Genomic DNA, 19,600 nt, shown 5'->3' with positions numbered 1-19,600 from the left:
CCCCCTTAAGACCCATTGGAAATGGGGGGAAACCCCAAAAAGTGAACAAACCCCCCAAAGACCCATCAGAGCATATAAACATAATCCCATCACCCAGCCCAAAACCACACTGCAAAACCCACCCAGAACAGTTTTTTAAAAAGCAGAAAGCAGCATCTTATCTTACTAGGCAGTCCCAAGACTCCTCCAATCGCACTCACTCTAACCGTTGGGGCAAAAGAGCTACAAAGAAGCAGCCTCTTCCCCTACCAATGGTTAGCAATTTGAATTCCCTGCCTGTTTTGGTTGTAACTTGAAGCTCCAGCCGCAAGTCGAAGCAAAATTTTGCAGCCGGAGCTGGTTGTAACTCGAAATGGTCGGGACATTCATAAGTCAAGGCACCACTGTATATATTTTTTTTCATTTTAAAATCTGTTTTTTAAAGTAGCCGGAATCCAGAAATAAAACCACTATTTTTAAAACAAAAATAAATAAATGATTAAAGGACCACACAACTAGCAAGCAAGCAGACCTCTCCACTGCTGAGAAATCCAGCAAAGAACACTTTCAACAGAACTGTCAGAAAATGAAAGTACAATAAAAGCTGCTGGTGTCCAATGACACTAAATTGTTCCCCAGATCACCGCTTCCAGCAGCTATAATTCAGCACTGGAGATTGTAGGAGAGAGGCTAGTGAAGGACCGACCTTGCAACCCTGAGGTGAATTCATAACATAAGTGCTGACCCTGAAAGGAACAACAGCCCTCAGTGAATACAGCTGATAAACATCTCAATCCAGGATTTATATTCTTTCTCAGAATATTTTTTACCCTCTTAGGTCCAAAGTCTTGCGAGAACTACATGTGCTTTTTCATCGTTGACAAAATAAGTTCAAATTCTTTGCAGTACGAACAGAAAGTTGTGTAGGAAACATTATTTTGAAAAATTACATTTTTTGGAGTACAGTGGTGCCCCACATAGCGACAGTAATGCGTTCCAGGATTAACATTGCTATCCCGATTCGTCACTATGCGGGGGGAACCCATAGGAACGCATTAAACTCCGTTTAATGCGTTCCTATTGGGGAAAAACTCACTGCTCTGCGGGGAATCCTCCATCCGGCCGCCATTTTCGCCATTCTGTTGACCCGGCGGCCATTTTGGAACCGCCGATCATCTGTTTGTAAAACATCGCAATGTGATCGCAAAAATGCATTGCTATGCGGATTTGTTGTTAAACGGTGCGCTTGTTAAGCGAGGCACCACTGTACAACTATGTCTTTGGGATGTTGGCTGCGGGGGTTGTGGGGGACTGGGTTATGAGCATTGATTCCAATAATAATATTTCTAAGCTCTGGTAGAAACCTACAAAGCTGTCTGATACTGAATAAACTTCTAGTACACCTAGTCCATTGTTTCCCACACTGTAGTGAAGCACAGATTTTTCCCAGGAAGTGCCAGGGGTTGAACCTGTGACTTTCTACAGAAAAAACATGTATTCAGTTGCCAAACTCCAGACCCTCTCTACTTTGTTAGCAGTACTATTATAATTTCTTGTCATAGATTAGTTTTGATAAATGACTGCATATTAACCTATCAACACAACTATATTTGCATCACAGCATCAAAATATAATCTCAGTTTCTCATCTGTATTACATGCATAAACTTGCGGGAAACTTCCCAGCAAGAAACAAGGGATGAGCTTCCACACAGAGCAAGGCAAAAAAAGGTTTTCACATTTCAGAAAGTATGTAAGAAGAAAGGACAAATCAAGGACATTGATATATTTATCTTTCTAAGTTAGGAACTCAAGTCATATAATCAGCAGAACCTAAAAGAAAAACAGTTCAAATTAATTCTTTGTATAATCAAGAAAATAGACTCTTTAGAACATATAGAAAATCTCTTGCAGCATTCACACATTCAGTGGGAGGATCATTTCATGGGCAATGACCTTCTTTATAAGTTGCTCTTAAAAGATACGTGCACACTCATGCTACGAGAACTAAATCCATTTGGTAATCCCAACCAGGGCAGTTTTATCAAATCAGTTGCTGAACAGTTAACACTTATATAAACTCCATTTATTCAATGAGCCTACTTGAATTCAGTTGGGTCCAAGTCCAGATCTTCAGGGCTCTGCAAGACTCTGTCCTATTTGTTGCAAAATTGGTTTGGATATAACAAGAAGCTATTGTTCAGTATTACAAAAACGAGCAAAATAGAGTCCCAGGCCTTTGTGCTCCCCTCTCCCAGTACAACTCCAAAGGAAGATTTTGGAATGTTTTGCTTCAAAATTTTCCTTTACCATGGTTTGGCAATTTGACCAAATGTGATAAATCATATCTTTTAACAGCTGGCTGGTACTTGAACAAAACACAGTTAACCAGAGATTAAGGTTTGGAGATAATGAATTGTAGTTGATTGGGATGGATCATTGGGAGCCAATGAGTCCTCTCACCATATGTCCACCACAGGTTGTGTCCCTCCTGTTAAAAACAGGGAAGTGCTTCAGAGATCAAGAAACCTGGGAGAGCACCTAGGCAGGAGCAGAAGGTATGAGCCCAGGGGGCTGCTGAGAGGAAGCAGAGTCTGTGAAACCAGAGGAAATAAGGGAGAAGAGGTTGAGAACTCCTGGGTTCCAATACCAGGGACCACCATGAGCTCTGAAGATCCCTAGGAACACTGCACTACTATGGCAGAACTGGGCATCTCAGATCTCCAGCAAAAAGGGCTTCTCACTATGCTGCCCAATTAACAGCCCTCAGAGCTTGATCCAGTCCCAAAGCACAACTTTCAAAAGTATGATCTGGTCCCAACACACGGCCTTTCAGAATATCATTCAATCCCACTATATAGACCTCCAGGGCCCAATCAAGCGTGAATGTATAGTCCTGAAGAGTCCAAGCTGGCAATAAAGCACCAGACATAGTGACCTAGACCTACCCACCTCTCTCTGGAGCCAGTGAAGCTAGCTAGGGTCTGATGTGCCACCACAATACAGTATTACTACTGGCAGCATCAAACCTCTTGTTAGAAGACGGGCAGGACTAAAGGAGACCTCTGTTTCTGGAGGCATCATTAAAGAACATTTCATCAAACCTCCCTGCCCATGAGGATCTTCTCGTTCCAAAGACACCCACTCAGAATACACACAACATTAATTTAAAAGAGACAGGACAGCTTCCTACCTTCCCCTTGCATCTATACCAGCCTGAGTGTAGCACATTATCATAGTACTAAATCAAAGTATGATTCTTTTTATGAGGCAGAGAGTTATGTCCTTTATTTCTTGCTCAAAATGAATACTATAGTTATGGCTGAATAGAGGTACTACTTGACTGGGTGGTGGACTGTTTGTTTGGTAGAAGACATGACATCTCACCTTACTGGGCTACTGAGCAGAAGCTAGGGTTTCTTAATTTCAAGGCACATATAACTGGAGCTGAGTGCCTACTAACTAATGCCACAATGGATATTTAAGGGGAAAATAGATTGAGTGAAGTTCTTAAGCAAAGTTTGACCTCACAATTTCTTTCCCAAAAACTGTTGCACTGTCTTTCAAATATATGCTCCCTTACATGTATACTTTCAGAATAAGGTCATCTTTTGTGTCGCCTGCCAGTAGATCTGCGATGCTGAGGACTGCACAACCGAAAGGTCGTCGGTACTGTACATTGCAAGTATTTTTCTTCTCACCAGCTCCCATTCGGCCTGTTGAAATAAAAAGAGGCACATGGGGCACGAAACATTTTTCCAAATGTGCAAGGCAAGAAAACCAACATTTCTGCTGACATCTGTACTAAACAGAATAATATCATTGGATTATGTCTGGGTAAATGTATTTAAGAACTGCAGTCTTGCTACCAACTGCAACAACAGGGTGGAAAATATACAGAGTGTTTTCATTAAATGTCAGCAATAGAGATGGGCGTATTTGCGTATGAATACGAATATCCCTGCACAGCTAGGCAAGAGTCTGGTCCCTGGGGCTGGATCATCCACTCATGGATCTGGCAGCGGCCCTGCTCATCCTTCCAATCCCTCCTGGGGCTCTGCTCTCTTCCCACTGGGCTGGCAACTCAGCAGTCAAGCAGGGAGACTCGTCCCCCCCCCCGCCTGAAGTGGCTAGCCGAAAGGGAAGAGAGTGGCACTGTGGGAGCATATGGAAGGATGAGTGGGGTCACTGCCACTGCCAGATCTGTAAGTGGTCGGTCCAGCCTCAGGGGCTGGACTCTCATTGATTCAGCTGTGCAGGGATATTCATATTCATATATGAATACGAATACTCCCATTTCTAGTTAGTAATAAGACTTTTATTTTTTTTAAAAAAACACCCTCCCTGGATAATTATTGGCCAGTCTCTAATATTACATTTTCGGGCAAGGTCTTGAAGCATGTTGTGGTGTACTGGATCCAGAGGTGAAGTGGATTATCCAGATCCATTTCAGTCTGGTTATGGAACAGAGAGATTTGATCACCTTGGAAGGTGATCTGTGCTGGAAACTGGGTAGGGTGTTGGTTCTGCCAGGCCTGTCAGTGGCTTTCAATACCATCAACCATGATATTCTTCTGGAGTGCCTTTCAAGGATCACCTTGGAGGTACGGTTTTACAGTGGTCCCATTCTTTCCTGGATGACTGAACACAGAAGGTGGTGCTGGTCTATGGTATCTCTCTCCAGGCTCAGTCCTGTGCCCCATGTTATTCAACATTTACATGAAACCACTGGGAGACGTTGCCTGAAGTTTTGGGGTTCAGCGCCATCAGTATGCTGATGACTCTCAACTCTATCTACCCTTTTCATCTGATTCCAAGGAAGCTGTTCAGTGCCTAACCCAGCGGCTGTTGTCAGTAGCAGACTGGATGAAGGCTAACAAACTGAAACTTAATTCAGATAAAACAGAGATGTTCCTGGTCACTCAAAATGCAACCTGGGGGATAGTATTCAGCCTGTACTGTATGGGGTTACACTCCCCCTGAAAAGTCAGGTTCACAACTTGGGTGTGCTCCTGGAGTCAGCTCTGAGTTTGGAACAGGAGTGAATTTACACATTTAAAGCTGATGTACCAACTGCACCAGTTCCTTGAGATGTCCTATCTGGCTACAGTTACACATACCTTTGTTTCATCTTGTTTGGATGACTGCAACATGCTGTACATAGGGTAGCCAATGAAGAGTGTTTGGAAACTTCAGCTGGCTTAAAATGCTGCAGCAAAACTGCACTGGTTACAGGGAACATGTAACCCTCTCATTACAACAGGTTCACTGAGCGTCACATAAGTCTTTTTGTCTTTTAAGATATTCTGAGGAGGCCCTTCTCTTGGTTCCACCACCTTTCCAAGCTTATTTGGTGAGGACATGAGAGGGGGCCTCTTAGATTTCTTGCAAGATTACAGATGCGGTTCATAGCAGATTAAAAGAAGCTACTGAGCTTCCATTGACCAGGAAAGTCCAGCCATCATAAGACTGAACAACTCATCCATGTTCTGTTGTTGAGCAAGCAGTGATTCCCATGAAGAAAATTCAACCCCTGCTTGCCCCTGGCAACATTTTTGCAAGTGACACAAATCCTTGTCACAAATCTTACTGAAATGGGGAGACTTTTCACAGAGCAGACACTCCAGAGGACACTGGCCACTGACTTCAATAAACAGCACCTCTCACACTCATTGAACTATCCATGGTGCTGAATTCCATGCCATGAGCTGCAGTTTCTTCCCTATTTAGTGTTGTTCCTGCACTCTGTTGACTTTTTCAGGACAAATCTGCTGGTGTCAGACGGTCCCTGCATCCACTGGAATATGAGATTTTACATGACAAATTGCAAATAGTAAACAATGAAGGGGTAGACAAGAAAATGAAAACTTGTCCAGCCCACCCCCAAAAGAGATGAAGATTAAATAAAAAACAAAACAAATACAATTCTACATGTCCTTCTATGTATGGATGTATAGAAACATCCGCTTTATTTTCCTTCATATACTATAAAAAGCTGCACTCCATTTTTACTGTCTCGGCAAATTTTCAGCAGTTTGTTTGCTTCCTGCCTCAATTTCTCTGTCTTCTAAACCTATATCAGCTATATGTTTAATTTATGTGGTGACAAAAAGCACATTATTTCTAACAATCTATATTCATGGTTATTTCTTCTGCATGCCACATCTTCTTTGTGTTAAAATAAACTGTGCTGCATGCCCTTAAAATTGCATTAGGTCTGACTAGTGAAATAAAAACACACACATAGAATCTATTCCAGGCTTTGCAAGATCAGAAAGCAGAGGTGCTGAGCAGATGCAACTCAAACAGAATATGAAGTGAACAGAACAATAAGCCTTCCATTTAACATTCATAGCTAACATTTCTAGAATCTTAAATTACAATCAAAGGGTGAATTCACACCATCATTTTAAACTGCAAGGTGACTTTGTAGCCATCTCATAGTAGAGATTCATGAAGACACCAGTTTCATGAATAATTAACATGTGGTCCTAGTTGCTGGCCTATATTAATTAAGTAAACTGAATATTTCTTTAGTCTTGCTGAACGTGTGTTGCTATATTATTATACTGCAACATTAAAGATACCAGATGCCAGGACTCAAACAGATTCAAATTATTTTAAAATATAAATTAAAATAAAAGCTCTTGTTTATGTCTGTGGGATATTGGGCTTCTGTATCCATGATTTAAAGTGGCCTGATTTTGCTGCCGAATATTATGCTGAGGTTGCCAACAGGAAAAAAGATCCCAAGCTTTACATATCAAAAGGTAGCTTGAATGTTGATCACTCCAGTGGTGGCAGTCGAGATGGCATACAAGGTACCCTCTTGTGCTCACTACCATTCACAAAGTGACACCAAGCAAGGAAAAAATCTCAGAAGCTGACTTCTTTTTTTCATCAGTTAACCACTTCTCACCCAAACACAAAGCATTTGTTGTGGCTGTTGTTGGACAAGTTCCCTAGGTAAAGAAAAACAACAAACACGCAGGGTCTCTCCAAAATGGTATTAAAATGAACAATGGTGCTGCGTAGGCTTCTCTGGAAATAACTGTCCAACCTGGGGCCACATTCATTTATTCATCCATTTTGCTCTGGATGGGACTTTGTAGGCAACCTAGAAGCCATATTGGGGGCCTCAGGAAGAGACCACTTCAAACCATTGATTTAAGCCAAGTATTGTCAATACAAACTGGCAGCAGTTCTCTAAGACTTCAGACAGATGTTTTCCAGACCTATCAGGGATCTAACCTGGGACCTTCCACATGAAACATATGCACTCTACCATGGAGCTATGCCCTGGAGGGCAGAGCATGCAGCTCACAGGCAACACAGTTCCTATTCATCTTCAAGAAGGTTATGAAAGGGGACTATATTACTACTAAAAAGATCACTGACATAATTGTTTTGTCATTTGCTTAACTAGCACATTCTCCAGTACAGACAACTGCTGATTGTCACGTGTAACTTATGCTTGGCCATATCAAGAATAGTTGAAGGCACATTCAGCCTTTCCACAGTGGAAGCTGAAATATTAAGATGCAACTATTGCTTTAAAGGCCAAACTGGCAAGATGCTTTTAAAAAGAAAGATGGATGACAGGTAAGGATTACTCCAGTTAACTCAGTGAAGCCCATGTGACAGCTTCTTTAAATAAGGAGATTAACCACTCTTTCCTTCTATACTACCTCAACATTGTCTGCGGATTAATCAGATTTGTCTAGAATAATGTTAACCATATGTTAAACTGTCCAAGAGAAAACATAATGTCTTTATTCATGGGCACAGTCTTGCATCAAAAATTGACATTACAAGAAAGAGGCAGACAGAAATGAATGACAATTTAGGGACTGAAGTAGGCCTAAGAGAAATAGCCAATGCTGGCTTAGCAAAAATGATGACAACATGAGAGAATACTGGACTAATATGATATATTTTGAACTATAACACTCATTAACCCTATCCATCATGACTAACAGTAAGGGGGTTGTGGGTCTCATGGCTTCCAATATCTCATAGGCATCCTTGAGTCTCGAGAGACCATGGTAACGTGCTCTGTATGGAGGACTTCGATGCTGTATGCAAAGCTGGAGTGTCCTCTCCAGAGCACAAGGCCTGGGTAAAATAATATGGAGGATAGGCTGTTACCTAAGCAGCAAATCCCCCCTCTCCACATCGCTGAACTAGTCCAATGGAAAGGCAAGAGCCAATACAACTGGTTCCAGCGATGTCACAGGAATTGCCAGAATGACACGAACTGCCTCCAGGACTCCGGCTCTGGATTTTGCCTCAAGGTTTACTCCTGAAGCCTTTTCCATCAGTGGATATAGCCACAAGGCAGTGGAGGTTTGGAATTGGAGTTTTCCTTCTCCTACCTGTTAATATGACTTGAAGACTGAGGCAGGTTTGTGGGAAATTGTAAATTAAAGATTAAAGTTTGTGGTTGATGATATCATCACCACATGGGACAGTGGAGATATGCAACAGGATTTCAACCATAGTAATATTTTAAAAGAACAATAAATGCAATTTCAATCCATAAGACGGTGATTCATGTGACATCCTCCCTGCAGTCTGAAAGGGTAAGTCCCTTTTAAATCATATAATGAACCATCTACATTATTATTAATATTTTCAATGTAAGACATACTGAAAGCTGGTGGCACTCAGGATAAAAAAAAATTATGCAACTAAACTGTTTGCTTGTCACCAGTAAATCTTCTACCACTTTCTAACATAAAGGTTTTAGTGAAAGAAGCATGCATACCAATGCGTATGATGTGCACAGTGATGTAAATGTCCTTCCTCAGCTCACTGCTTCCCAAATCCTGTAGAAAATCACAACAGCCTGAAGTTATCACAGGATGCTTAAGACTTTAATCATCATATTACTAACAGATACATTATTTTAAATGTCTAAGTGTGCTACTATCTAAGATGTTGGGCAGCAATCAGAAAACCAAAAGATAAAAAGATGGTTTCACTACATTTGATTGATCAACCTCATAAACTTATGCAAGTTTCCCCGGGTGGTTCTCAGACATGGCAAGAAACCTGACACCAAGGTCAATTAAAGTCTGCAGTCAATTACAGAGAAGTGCTTCTCAACTTTTAGCCCTTCAGATGTTTTGAACTCCAGTTCTCAGAAAGCCCAGCCAACACAGTAAGAGATTCTAGGAGCTGAAATCCAAAACATCTGGAAGGTCAAAGACTGAGAACCACAGACATCCAGGCATGTCCCTTACTGGGCATCTTAAAGCAATTGTTGTGAGCCTCCCAGAGACCTCTGGGTAGTGTGGGCGGCATATAAATTGAATAAATAAAATAAATAAATAAATAAATAAATAAATAAGTCAACCCACCACCATGTGCTGCAAGTACTCTGGATCTGGAATATTGGCACTATGAAGAGAGCTGGACTAGATGTTCTCAAGACCTCTCCCAACTTATGATTTTGTCATTAGTATGATATTCTGCATCCAATGGGACTTACTATTACTTAGAATCACAGCCTTTAGTATCAAAGATTTATGCTTAGAATGTCATGTGCAAATTCCTGTTCATTCCATCCAGGCTTTTGAAACTGGATGGTTGCTTTTGTCATCCAATGTATAAAATCACAATATATCAAGTCCTATTCCACAGAACACAAGGATTTTCCCTGTGTAACATGGCGGGCCCTTCCAATGTCACTGCCACTCAGGCCTCTCAGGATGCCCACTACGCCACTACACATTCTGGCTGCCACCAACCTTTCCTTTAAATGAAAAGGACAAGGGTTTCTTTCAAAAACAAAATAAAGTATTTATTGATTTGTACAAAATAAATGGAGTAAATCACTGGCATAGAATCAAGTTGTCAATCACAGTTACTAAAACACTAACTCACACAGACTTTCCCTCACTGACACTCAGGCACGCAGGCCTCTTTCTCTCACACACTAGATCTCTCCAGATCTCACTCTCCCACTCAATCAATCTCCAACTCCATACACACCCCTTTATATCCCAGCTCCTCCCCCTTTAGCACCACCTTCCGTCCCCTCATTGGCTGCTGTTCCACTGCCCAGCTGTGACGGACAGGTGAGGGCAGGGCTGAACGTTACACCCTGGAAAATGATAAACACAAGTCTGAGGAGGATTGAGCATCCTCTCTGAGTAAAGTATTCTCAGTTTGCAATCTACACTCTAATTCTATGTATGTTTAGCTGTAATTAAGTCCCACTCTGTTCAATGAAATTTACTCCCGAATTCCCCTGAAATGAAACCAGGTTCATTTCTTAAAACATTATTTTGAATCTGCATTCTAGGAAGCAATTCCCACTGAAACTGTTGAATAAATGTATGTAATATTGTGTAACAATAAGTTTCTTTCATTTAGAAGCTACCCAGATGGTCATTGTATCCACTGAGTAGAACATTTCATGCCTAGTAATGGGAAACTGTTAATCCATACAGTTATGCCATTTTGTTCATATAAATTTCTCTCTCTGAGTATTACATCCTGATTTTTCTCTATTACATACGGCTTAAAAAATTGGGACGTGGTGGCGCTGTGGATTAAACTGCAGAAGCTTCTGTGCTGCAGGGTCAGAAGACCAGCAGTTGTAAGATTGAATCCACGCAACGAAGTGAGCTCCCATCACTTGTCCCAGCTCCTGCCAACCTAGCAGTTCGAAAGCATGTAAAAATGTGAATAGATAAATAGGTACCACCTTGGTGGGAAGGTAACAGCATTCCGTGTCTAGTTGCGCTGGCCATGTGACCATGGAAACTGTCTTCGGACAAAACGCTGGCTCTACAGCTTGGAAATGGGGATGAGTACCGCACCCTAAAGTCGGACACGACTGGACTAAATGTCAAGGGGAACCTTTACCTTTACCTTAAAAAATTATTCTTTAGACTACAATTCCAAGAATACCTTAATATGGCCACTTCCAAACTCTACTATGAAGGGTGTTCAGTATGTATAACTGGGCTATCAGTGACGAAAGAAACTCATAATAAATTTTCCCATTTTATAAATTACCTGATGAGGGAGTTAAATTGAAAAAGTAAAATGACTCACCACAAACAAAGAACAGTGTCTTTCTGGCTTCTCTGGACATTTTGGCAACCCATTTCGATTCAGTTTTAAAAAGAATCTCTCACTGTAAAGAGAAAAGCAACATAGCATAAAGGATAATATATCAGTTTAGATGGGGGATTATTTAAAAAAAAATTTTTGCATTTGAAGGATAAAGTATATGTCTTTTTGTCACTCTTTCTAAATCCATTTATTTCAAGATTCCAAAGTGATCCTAGAAAAAAGACACACATAGGTGTTTTTTTTAACAGAACAAGTACAATCCCATTGGTATGTGTTCAAAGAAAGCTCATTTTTGGATGAAACTATAAAATTCCTTAATCCCCTCTTTAATTTAACTCTTTAATCCCCCTCAACAGCATTCTGAGAGCTCTGACAGGCTGAGCTGAAGAGAAGGTGGACATCCATGCTGCCAGCACAGGATGATACCTTTATTAGGCCAATTTTTTAAAAAAAGGAAGGAAGGAAGAAGGCATGTACTGTACAATTTTTTTTTTTTTGCAAGCTTTCAAGATTACAGGACCACTTTAGCAGGAGAGAAGGAAGGAGAAAGGAAAGGAAAGGAAAGGCATGGCACAAAACCAAAACCAGAATAAATCTTAAAGTCTATGACACTATCTCGCTCCACTTCCAATGGTGATGGGGGGGGGGGGGAGAGACACGGCAGTTATTCAGATGCAACTTTCTTAGGTGAGGCACTGTTGGTATGCAACTGCAGCAGGATACAGCTGCTCCCACAGCGACCAACGCATACGTGAGGAGAGTTTTTGTGAAATGCACTTAATCATTAATAATTACCACACAACTTTCTTTTATTTGCTATTATCACACAAGTAACAGAACCTCTTCAGTCAAAGCCAATCAGTATGTATAAAAGATGGTAACATAGCTATAGTTAGAATACAGTAAGAAAAAAAAGAGAGAGGGTGACAAACAATTTATAGTCTTATCCTTGAACTAATTTTTGTGGCATTTAAATTCAGGGGCAGCTGCACTTGCCATAATAAAACAAAACAAAATTAAAACCCATATTGATGTGATTCCTTTATTAGACCGGGGGGGGGGGGGGCTGCAAAATATGTGCAAGCTTTCGAGCTCTCTCAGCCAGACAACATATTACAGAAAGCAGGGAGAAAGGAAGGTTGTATTTATGGGTTGATCTTAAATGCCCTATTGCCTACCTGCTGCCTTGAGATGTAAATGAAGGGGAAGTGCTGCAGTCTCTTAAAGAGGGAACATCAAGTAATATGATGGCAGCCATTACCAACCAGAATAGCCACTACTATGGTTCAGAGCAAGAGAAGCACTGAAGTTTGATTCTTCCTGTGTGTATTGCATGCACACTCTGTGTATTGCATGTCCCCCCCCCCCAAAAAAAAAGACTAGGGTGGGGAAAATCTTAGAGAGGAAATGGCATGGAAGGAAAAAAAACGTAAGACTCTCCCTGCTTCAAACATTAGTTTGCAGCTTCTGCAGCTGTATTTTCCAAAAGCAAGCGACAAGGAGGGACATATGATTCACAACTGAGCACAGCATGTGTCCTCAGTCATTAACTGTACAATCCACAATATTGGTCTTAAGAAAGCAACATCTAATTTTAGTGGCTGCCATAGAAAACAACACTGGCAGGATCAAACCAGGAAGGCCAAGAATAAGGAGGCTTTATACAGAGGTATTTTATTTTCTGCTTTATCTGCCTTCCATTCATCTTTATCAGAAATGCCAATACTGTACAAACAAAATCTCCCTCTCTGGGTCTCGCTACATTCTCTTTTAACTATATCTTTCTCAGCTGTTTCCTTGGCTTTTGTCAAGGCCAAGTGGTTGTCACACATATGATCTCTTCCATATGGAACCGTAAAAATAGCAGCTTTTAAGGGGCATGACAGAAACAATAATAGTAACAGCTGTATTCCTTGTATATTTCCTAAGCAAACAGCCTTTTTTAATGATTATATTCCGATGGGCTGCTTTCTGGTGGAATGTCTAAGCAGCTCGTATTCTACTCGTAGTGATTCAAAACAGCATCTCTCTCTTTTTGTTCCTATTCATTTCAAACATTTCAAAACGTAACATGCCTAGTTTCTAATTCTGGGCTGGTAGCAGTTGTCAGGTCCTAGCAGGAGATCAGGCACCCAAAGGTCAGGTTTCAAAGCTGAGGTCAATACAGCTCTCAAGATGATGGGCCTACGTGAGCAACACAATCCACAACTGGCAAGGGTCAAATTCTAAAAACAAAAGCCAGAGATCAAAAGGACCAGCAGCTAGATGGAAGATAACAGACCAAATACCTAGAGCAACAATGACAAGCTGTTGGGAAGTGGGACAAGATCTGAAACTGGCAGGACCCTCTTGCTGTGAGAAAGATGCTCAGAATAGAGGACATGGCTGGCTCTATGTCTCAAGTAGGCTAAGTCAAAAGGCTCTCAGGGCTTACCCTACTAGTGTGTTGCCTAGCAGCAATACTTTCGGCAGGGCTGGATAGTTGGACTAGCTGCCATCATAATATCCTGTAATGCCCTAAGCATTACTACTTCAAGGGCACTGTGGGAAACAAAACTTCATCCCTTGATTCAGTCACCTTATGTGTCAGGGCTGGCTCAGGTCACCAAGCTTGGGGAAATAAAATATAGGGAAATGCACAGCAGGAATCAGTGGGGGGCCCTGGCAATGGGCAATGAGGGTGGCACAAAGTTACTTTTCAAAAGTGACATAATCAGTAGGAAACAAGTTACTTTTTTCTCACAATGATAAGAGCATTCTGAAGAGGCATCTTGACAGGATTATCTACACGTGTTCTATCATTCTCTCAGCAATCATCCCTTGCTCTGCTGTTTGGTAGTTCATCACCACTGCCTCCCTCGCACCTTTCAAAACCCTGACCTCCAGAAGTTGCAGAAAGTCATGATGCACTTTTAGTCAGGCACAATATATAAATGTAGATGTCCATCACCTACTTAGAGAACATGCTTTAAAATGCATTCACGTGGGATGACCCCAAACTTTGCTGTACCACTCTTTTAATCAGTTACGTACATCTAAGGACTGTCTTGAAGCCAACAATGTGGTAACAGAAAGGGAGGAATAGGAAGTGATGGGGACATGATCGAAGGAAACAACAATGGACAGGAAGAGATGAAGGCTGGATGTAATTGTTCAGGCTGGAGGAAATACAAAAGAAGGTGAGTTGGAGGAGATGCAGGCTGGAGATGAGGAGGGATAATGGTCTGAAGTACATGCAACCTAAAGAGATGGGAAGAAGCAGTGGGGGCACAGAGGAGATGGAAATACACCGTAAGGTGAGGAGAAGCAATGCAATGGCAATAAAATGGTAAAATAGATGACAGAATGATGAGGAGAACAGAGAGAAGAAAGCATGAGAACACTGGCATGGGAAAGGAGATGGGAAGGCAATGGTGGCCACATGGAGGGACAAGGGGGCAGTAATTCTCTTCCTGCTCATGTGGAGGGGCCTGCTTGAGCTGGTTCTATACATAATTAGAACTTCCATGGCTTTTAACTGTGGTGCTCGACCTTGTTGCCCCTGTTTATTTGGCCCTCACAAAGGCTCAAGCCCTTTTCTCTGCTAGCTGCCACCAGGTATTATCCTCCTAATACCGTTTGTGTATGTTATACACATGTGCTGCCAAAGCTAAGGTTTACTGAATTTGGGAATCAGAGGTTTAATTAACAAATATTCTTTTATTTTTAAGTAAAACACAAAGGTAAATCACGTAGGAACTGTATCAGGTATTAACAAGGATTTGATTATGTATTTGGTTGCAAGTACTTCTATTCTGAACTACTACAGTGGTGCCCCACATAGCGACGATAATCCATTCCGGAAAAATCGTTGCTATGTGGATTCATCGCTATACGAAACAAAAAAAGCCCATAGGAATGCATTAAAACACGTTTAATGCGTTCCTATGGGCAAAAAATTCACCATTCAATGAAAATCCTCCATACGGCCACAATTTTCGCTGCCCGGTAAGCGAGGAATGGGTGCAAAAACACAGCGGGTGGCCATTTTTTTAACCCGGTGGCCATTTTGGAATCACCGATCAGCTGTTCTAAAAACATCGCTATGCGGAAATCGGTAAGCAAAACAGCTTACCTATCATCACAAAGTGATTTTTTACTATTTAAAACATCGCAATGTGATCGCAAAAACGATCGCAAAAAAATCATTGCTATGCGGATTCGTCGTTAAATGAAGCGCTCATTTTGCAGGGCACCACTGTATATACTTTTTATCAATATCTATCTTATAGTAATTATAATTTCATTCCTGCTTGTTCAATATATTTTAATGTTCTCAAATCACTCTCCTAACTCTCTCAGTACAATTCCCTAACTCTCCTCTTCTCTCTCCTAAACTGTAACTGTTATTTCCACATCCCCAACTGTCTCTCTCCTAACTGCCTGTCTCCTCAACTCTCCTCTTGGTTCCGCCCCTCCTGTCTTCTCATTGGCTCTTCCCTTTGAGCTTCCAATGATGGACAGGCGTGAGATGGGGGTTCCACTACATTAATATTAGGCCAGAATGAATTTTTGATTTTTTTTGTGTGTCTTCCCTTGCTTCCTATATCCTGGTGTTCCATAAATGTATTACCCAACTCTTCTATTGATCAACAGATGCATAATGACACATATAAATGTTATGTGGTAGCTCAAAGGAAACAGCAGTGGAGCTACCTTTAGAAGTTGGACGTTGCCATGGAGGTTTATCGTTATTATTTCTAGATAGTGACATAGATGTTGTAGGTGATGCAAAAGACCAGCTCAGAGGGTGAAACTAAACACAGCTCTGCCATCCTACACTTTCCCACTACTCTACACCTCCTTCTCCCGCCTGCCAACACTTGTAGCATAAGACAGCTGGCTCACTCTATCTAATGACAAGATCAACCCTTTGGGAAGAGACCCCTGGTCCCAAACCTGGGAAGTCATTGCCAGTCAATGCTAATAATTACTTAGATGGACACATGGTCTGACTCAGTATAAGGCATCTTCCTCTATCAAAGAGGAGAGACTGGAGAACTATAGTCTCTTTGTTAAAACCTGAGCATGAAAGAGAAAGGTAAAGACAAAGATTCCCCTTGAAATTTAGTCCAGTCGTGTCCGACTCTAGGGCACGTTGCTCATCCCCGTTTCCAAGCCATAGAGCCAGCATTTGTCTGAAGACAGTTTCCGTGGTCACATGGCCAGCGCGACTAGACACGGAATGCTGTTACTTTCCCACCCATGTGGTGCCTATTTATCTACTCGCATTTTTATGCTTTTGAACTGCGAGGTTGGCAGGAGCTGGGACAAGCGACGGGAGCTCACTCAGTCGCATGGATTCAATCTTACGACTGCAGGTCTTCTGACCTGGCAGCACAGAGGCTTCTGCGGTTTAACCCGCAGTGCCACCATGTCCCTATGAAAGAGAAATCAAGAATGAAAATAGGCTATCCTTTCAAGATAAGCTGGTTCCAAATCTCTGTGTTTTGCTTTTTCTGATCAACTTTAAAATGGCCTCTACTCAATATCTCCATCTTCCCCAGGTCAGAATTCAAAGTGCTTCATTTGCCACTCAAATAGATAGATCAGTGTATCACCATTTGCCAGCTTTGCTTTCTTAGCTGTCACTCTGAATGTCCAGAAGTTAGAATAAAATTTCAACATCAAGACACTGCAACTTAAAACAGTATTTGTCCTGTCTGTGTCTGAAACACAGCAAGCAAGCAAGCAACAAGTTTTTCACATCCTGTCATTTTATTCCTGAAAAACAGGAATAGGTGTGAATCTACCTGCCACTTCCTCTTTAAGGGAAATGGTTCAGATTTTTACCACATGTTTTACACAGAATATTCAAATTAACATCAGCTTTTGGAAATAACTTCAGCGCTTATCAACCTCTGGGACAACTGCCAAAGTCAAAAGACACTGCTCCACTATTCACTCTTGGAGAATATATTATTTACTTATGTATATTCTTTGCTACATTTATATCTTGCATTTCCTCCATTATGCTGAAGGCTTAATGGTTTCCTTCCTTCCCATTTTATCCTCACAAGAGCCCTCTGAGCCAGCAGGTGCCAGAGCTAAGGTTGCTGGTGTATTGAGACTAGAACACAAGATCAAGCCAGTTCTCTTGTGTTCTAGTCTCAATACACCAAATCTTTAAACTCCACTGTGTATATATACAGCGGTCTGTTCCACTTTGTTTATGCAAGTGTGTAGATAAAGTACAGTGCCATTTTTTAATCTCCACCCCCTCGGACCCTAACCTTAAATTTTGGGCCACTGCCAAACAAGGTTCTCAGACAGCCAAAGCCTATGCTATCTACAGGCCTGAAATTATTGTACCTGGCTTCCTCTACCGCTTTTATTTTATTTATTAATTATCCTCACAAGGGCCCTCTGAGCCTGTAGGCACCAGAGCTAAGGTTGCTGAGTTAATTAATTAATTAAAATAAAATAAAAGCGGTAGAGGAAGCCAGGTACAGTAATTTCAGGCTTATAGATATCGTACGCTTTGGCTGTCCAAGGACCTTTGACAATCTCTGAGTTGAGCTCACTGCAGCTTCACTTCTGGGGTTGCTCAAATGCGCAGGTCTTTCTCCAGCCAGGATTTTCTTGCTGCTGACGCTCTTTTATTTATTTATGATATATCTAATTGCATCCTTCTGCTGGAAGTTATACCAGGAAACACGCGACATTAAAAACAGTAAGTTTAAATAAATCAATAGGGTCTCTCAAAGTCCAATAAAACCTAGCTTCACATCAATTTCTTTTTTTAATGGATTAGTTTCAATATGTTTATTGCATACAGTAGTTCCCAACCTTGCATCCCCAGATGTTCTTGGACTGGCCAGCACAGCTAGTGGTGAGGGCTTCTAGGAATTTTAATCCAAAAACATCTGGGGACCCAGGAATGGGAATGACTGGCACAGAACATCTAGATGAGTTGCAACAGCAAACCCACCCCTGATGAGCAGCACATCAACAAGTGTGTGCAAGATAAAAACTGTTTGAGCAAAACAGAAACATACACCAGTTACGACTGGAGGAAATCTGATGAACTAAAACCTTCCTGAATCAAGATTCTCACTGACAAATCTTTTGCTTGATAATAAAAGCATGTGGGATTCCGCCTCCACGCCACAAGCTAAGCATTATTCAAGGTAGAAATACTAAAATGCTGGAAAAGTATTATTTATAGCTTCTTCTTCACTGTTGCTGCAAAGCCGACAACATCATGTTCAAATGCAGTAAGACTGTAGGAGAAGAAAACACAATAGTTTTGACAATAGAAAAATGCAACAGAGAAAGAAGTTCCTACACTTCTCTCTCTGTAAGATCAGGCTAAAAAGTAGGTATGATTCCAGATATTCCATACAACAGAAATCTTACATATGTTGGTCTTATAGTTCATAAAATGGTTTCTAAACCTATTCAGGTGTATCTTCAAAGAGAACAGGCAGAGGAAAATCACTGCATAAACCTACACATGCCACCTCGGAAGTAAGTTCAGTTGCAATGAACAAAGCTTACTCTCAAGGAAATGTGTATAAGACTGCAATCTGTGGGTTATCCTCAACAAGATGCAACATTTCCCACATCTATTATGCACAATAGTCATAGTGAGGTGGGGGAACCATGTAAAAATACATATCTGGTGAATTGGGTGACAATCCACAAAAAACTGAGTGGAGGTGGGGCAACAGTCTTAAAGTTTCACCAAGATTTGTTCTTGTTTTTGCTACACAGACTAACACAACAGCTACCCCTCATAATACACTCAAACAATATTTCCTGTTAAGACAAGGCTTCTTCCCTTATTCCTTCCACATCCCCTCACCCCCACACTTAACACACCCACACAGAAAATTTCTATTGTGTTCCCGTTCTTCATTTTCTGAGGCCCTCTCACAATTTCTTAACAATGCTATGTCCAAAGGCTCTATGATAGGGCAGAAATGAACTCTCCGGAGGATGCAATGAGAGGCGGAAGGAATGCCCTCCTGTGGAGCTTTACCAGTTTCAAATTTCCTAAGGTCTAAAAATGCAAGATTCTTGAGGAGAATAAGGTAGCTGGGAGCTGACAACCTGCCACCCCAAGAAACTGCCCACCTCTTGCTGAGAAGAAAAGAAAGGGACTATTTTCAGAACTAACAAGGAGGCAGGGAATTTAAATTGTAACTGTAAATTAACAAGGATTTGTGGGATGCAATGGGGACATTTTAGTTGCTTTCAAAGTTATGGTGTGTGGACTCAATAAAAGGTGGAGAAGGAATCTTGTATGCTATTGTGCTCATGTTCCTCAAATGAGATATTTTAAAACTAACTAGAACTAAGTATGGAATCTTCTAGAAACATACCCCACTCTTCTCATTCTGCATCAGACTCATTGGTGCTTCTTGTTGTTCCCACATCCAAAGAAAATGCCCGTTCCCTGATTTAAATACTTTTCCCTGTCTTCCCTTCCATCTCTTCCTCTGCACCCAGAGCACCTTCATTTCACTACTCCCCACTTGTACACTGTTATA

General features: G+C 41.3%; 1 protein-coding gene across 7 annotated transcripts in view; it reads right to left on the bottom strand.

Moving 5' to 3' along the window:
- The window catches only part of DOCK4 (dedicator of cytokinesis 4), a 312,022-nt gene that overhangs the window by 141,474 nt on the left and 150,948 nt on the right, over positions 1-19,600 (bottom strand). For all 7 annotated transcript variants that reach the window (XM_020810435.3, XM_020810438.3, XM_020810440.3 and 4 more), the window contains exons 9-11: positions 11,046-11,127; positions 8,746-8,806; positions 3,562-3,694 (exon numbers count right to left, since the gene is read on the bottom strand). In XM_020810435.3, the coding sequence (XP_020666094.1) occupies positions 3,562-3,694; positions 8,746-8,806; positions 11,046-11,127 (276 nt within the window). The remainder of the gene's footprint in view (positions 1-3,561; positions 3,695-8,745; positions 8,807-11,045; positions 11,128-19,600) is intronic.

This window comes from Pogona vitticeps, chromosome 5 (genome assembly GCF_051106095.1).
Source record: "Pogona vitticeps strain Pit_001003342236 chromosome 5, PviZW2.1, whole genome shotgun sequence".
NCBI lineage: Eukaryota > Metazoa > Chordata > Lepidosauria > Squamata > Agamidae > Pogona > Pogona vitticeps.
Note: the sequence above shows the minus strand (reverse complement) of the source record. Positions and strands in the feature narration are given on the sequence as shown.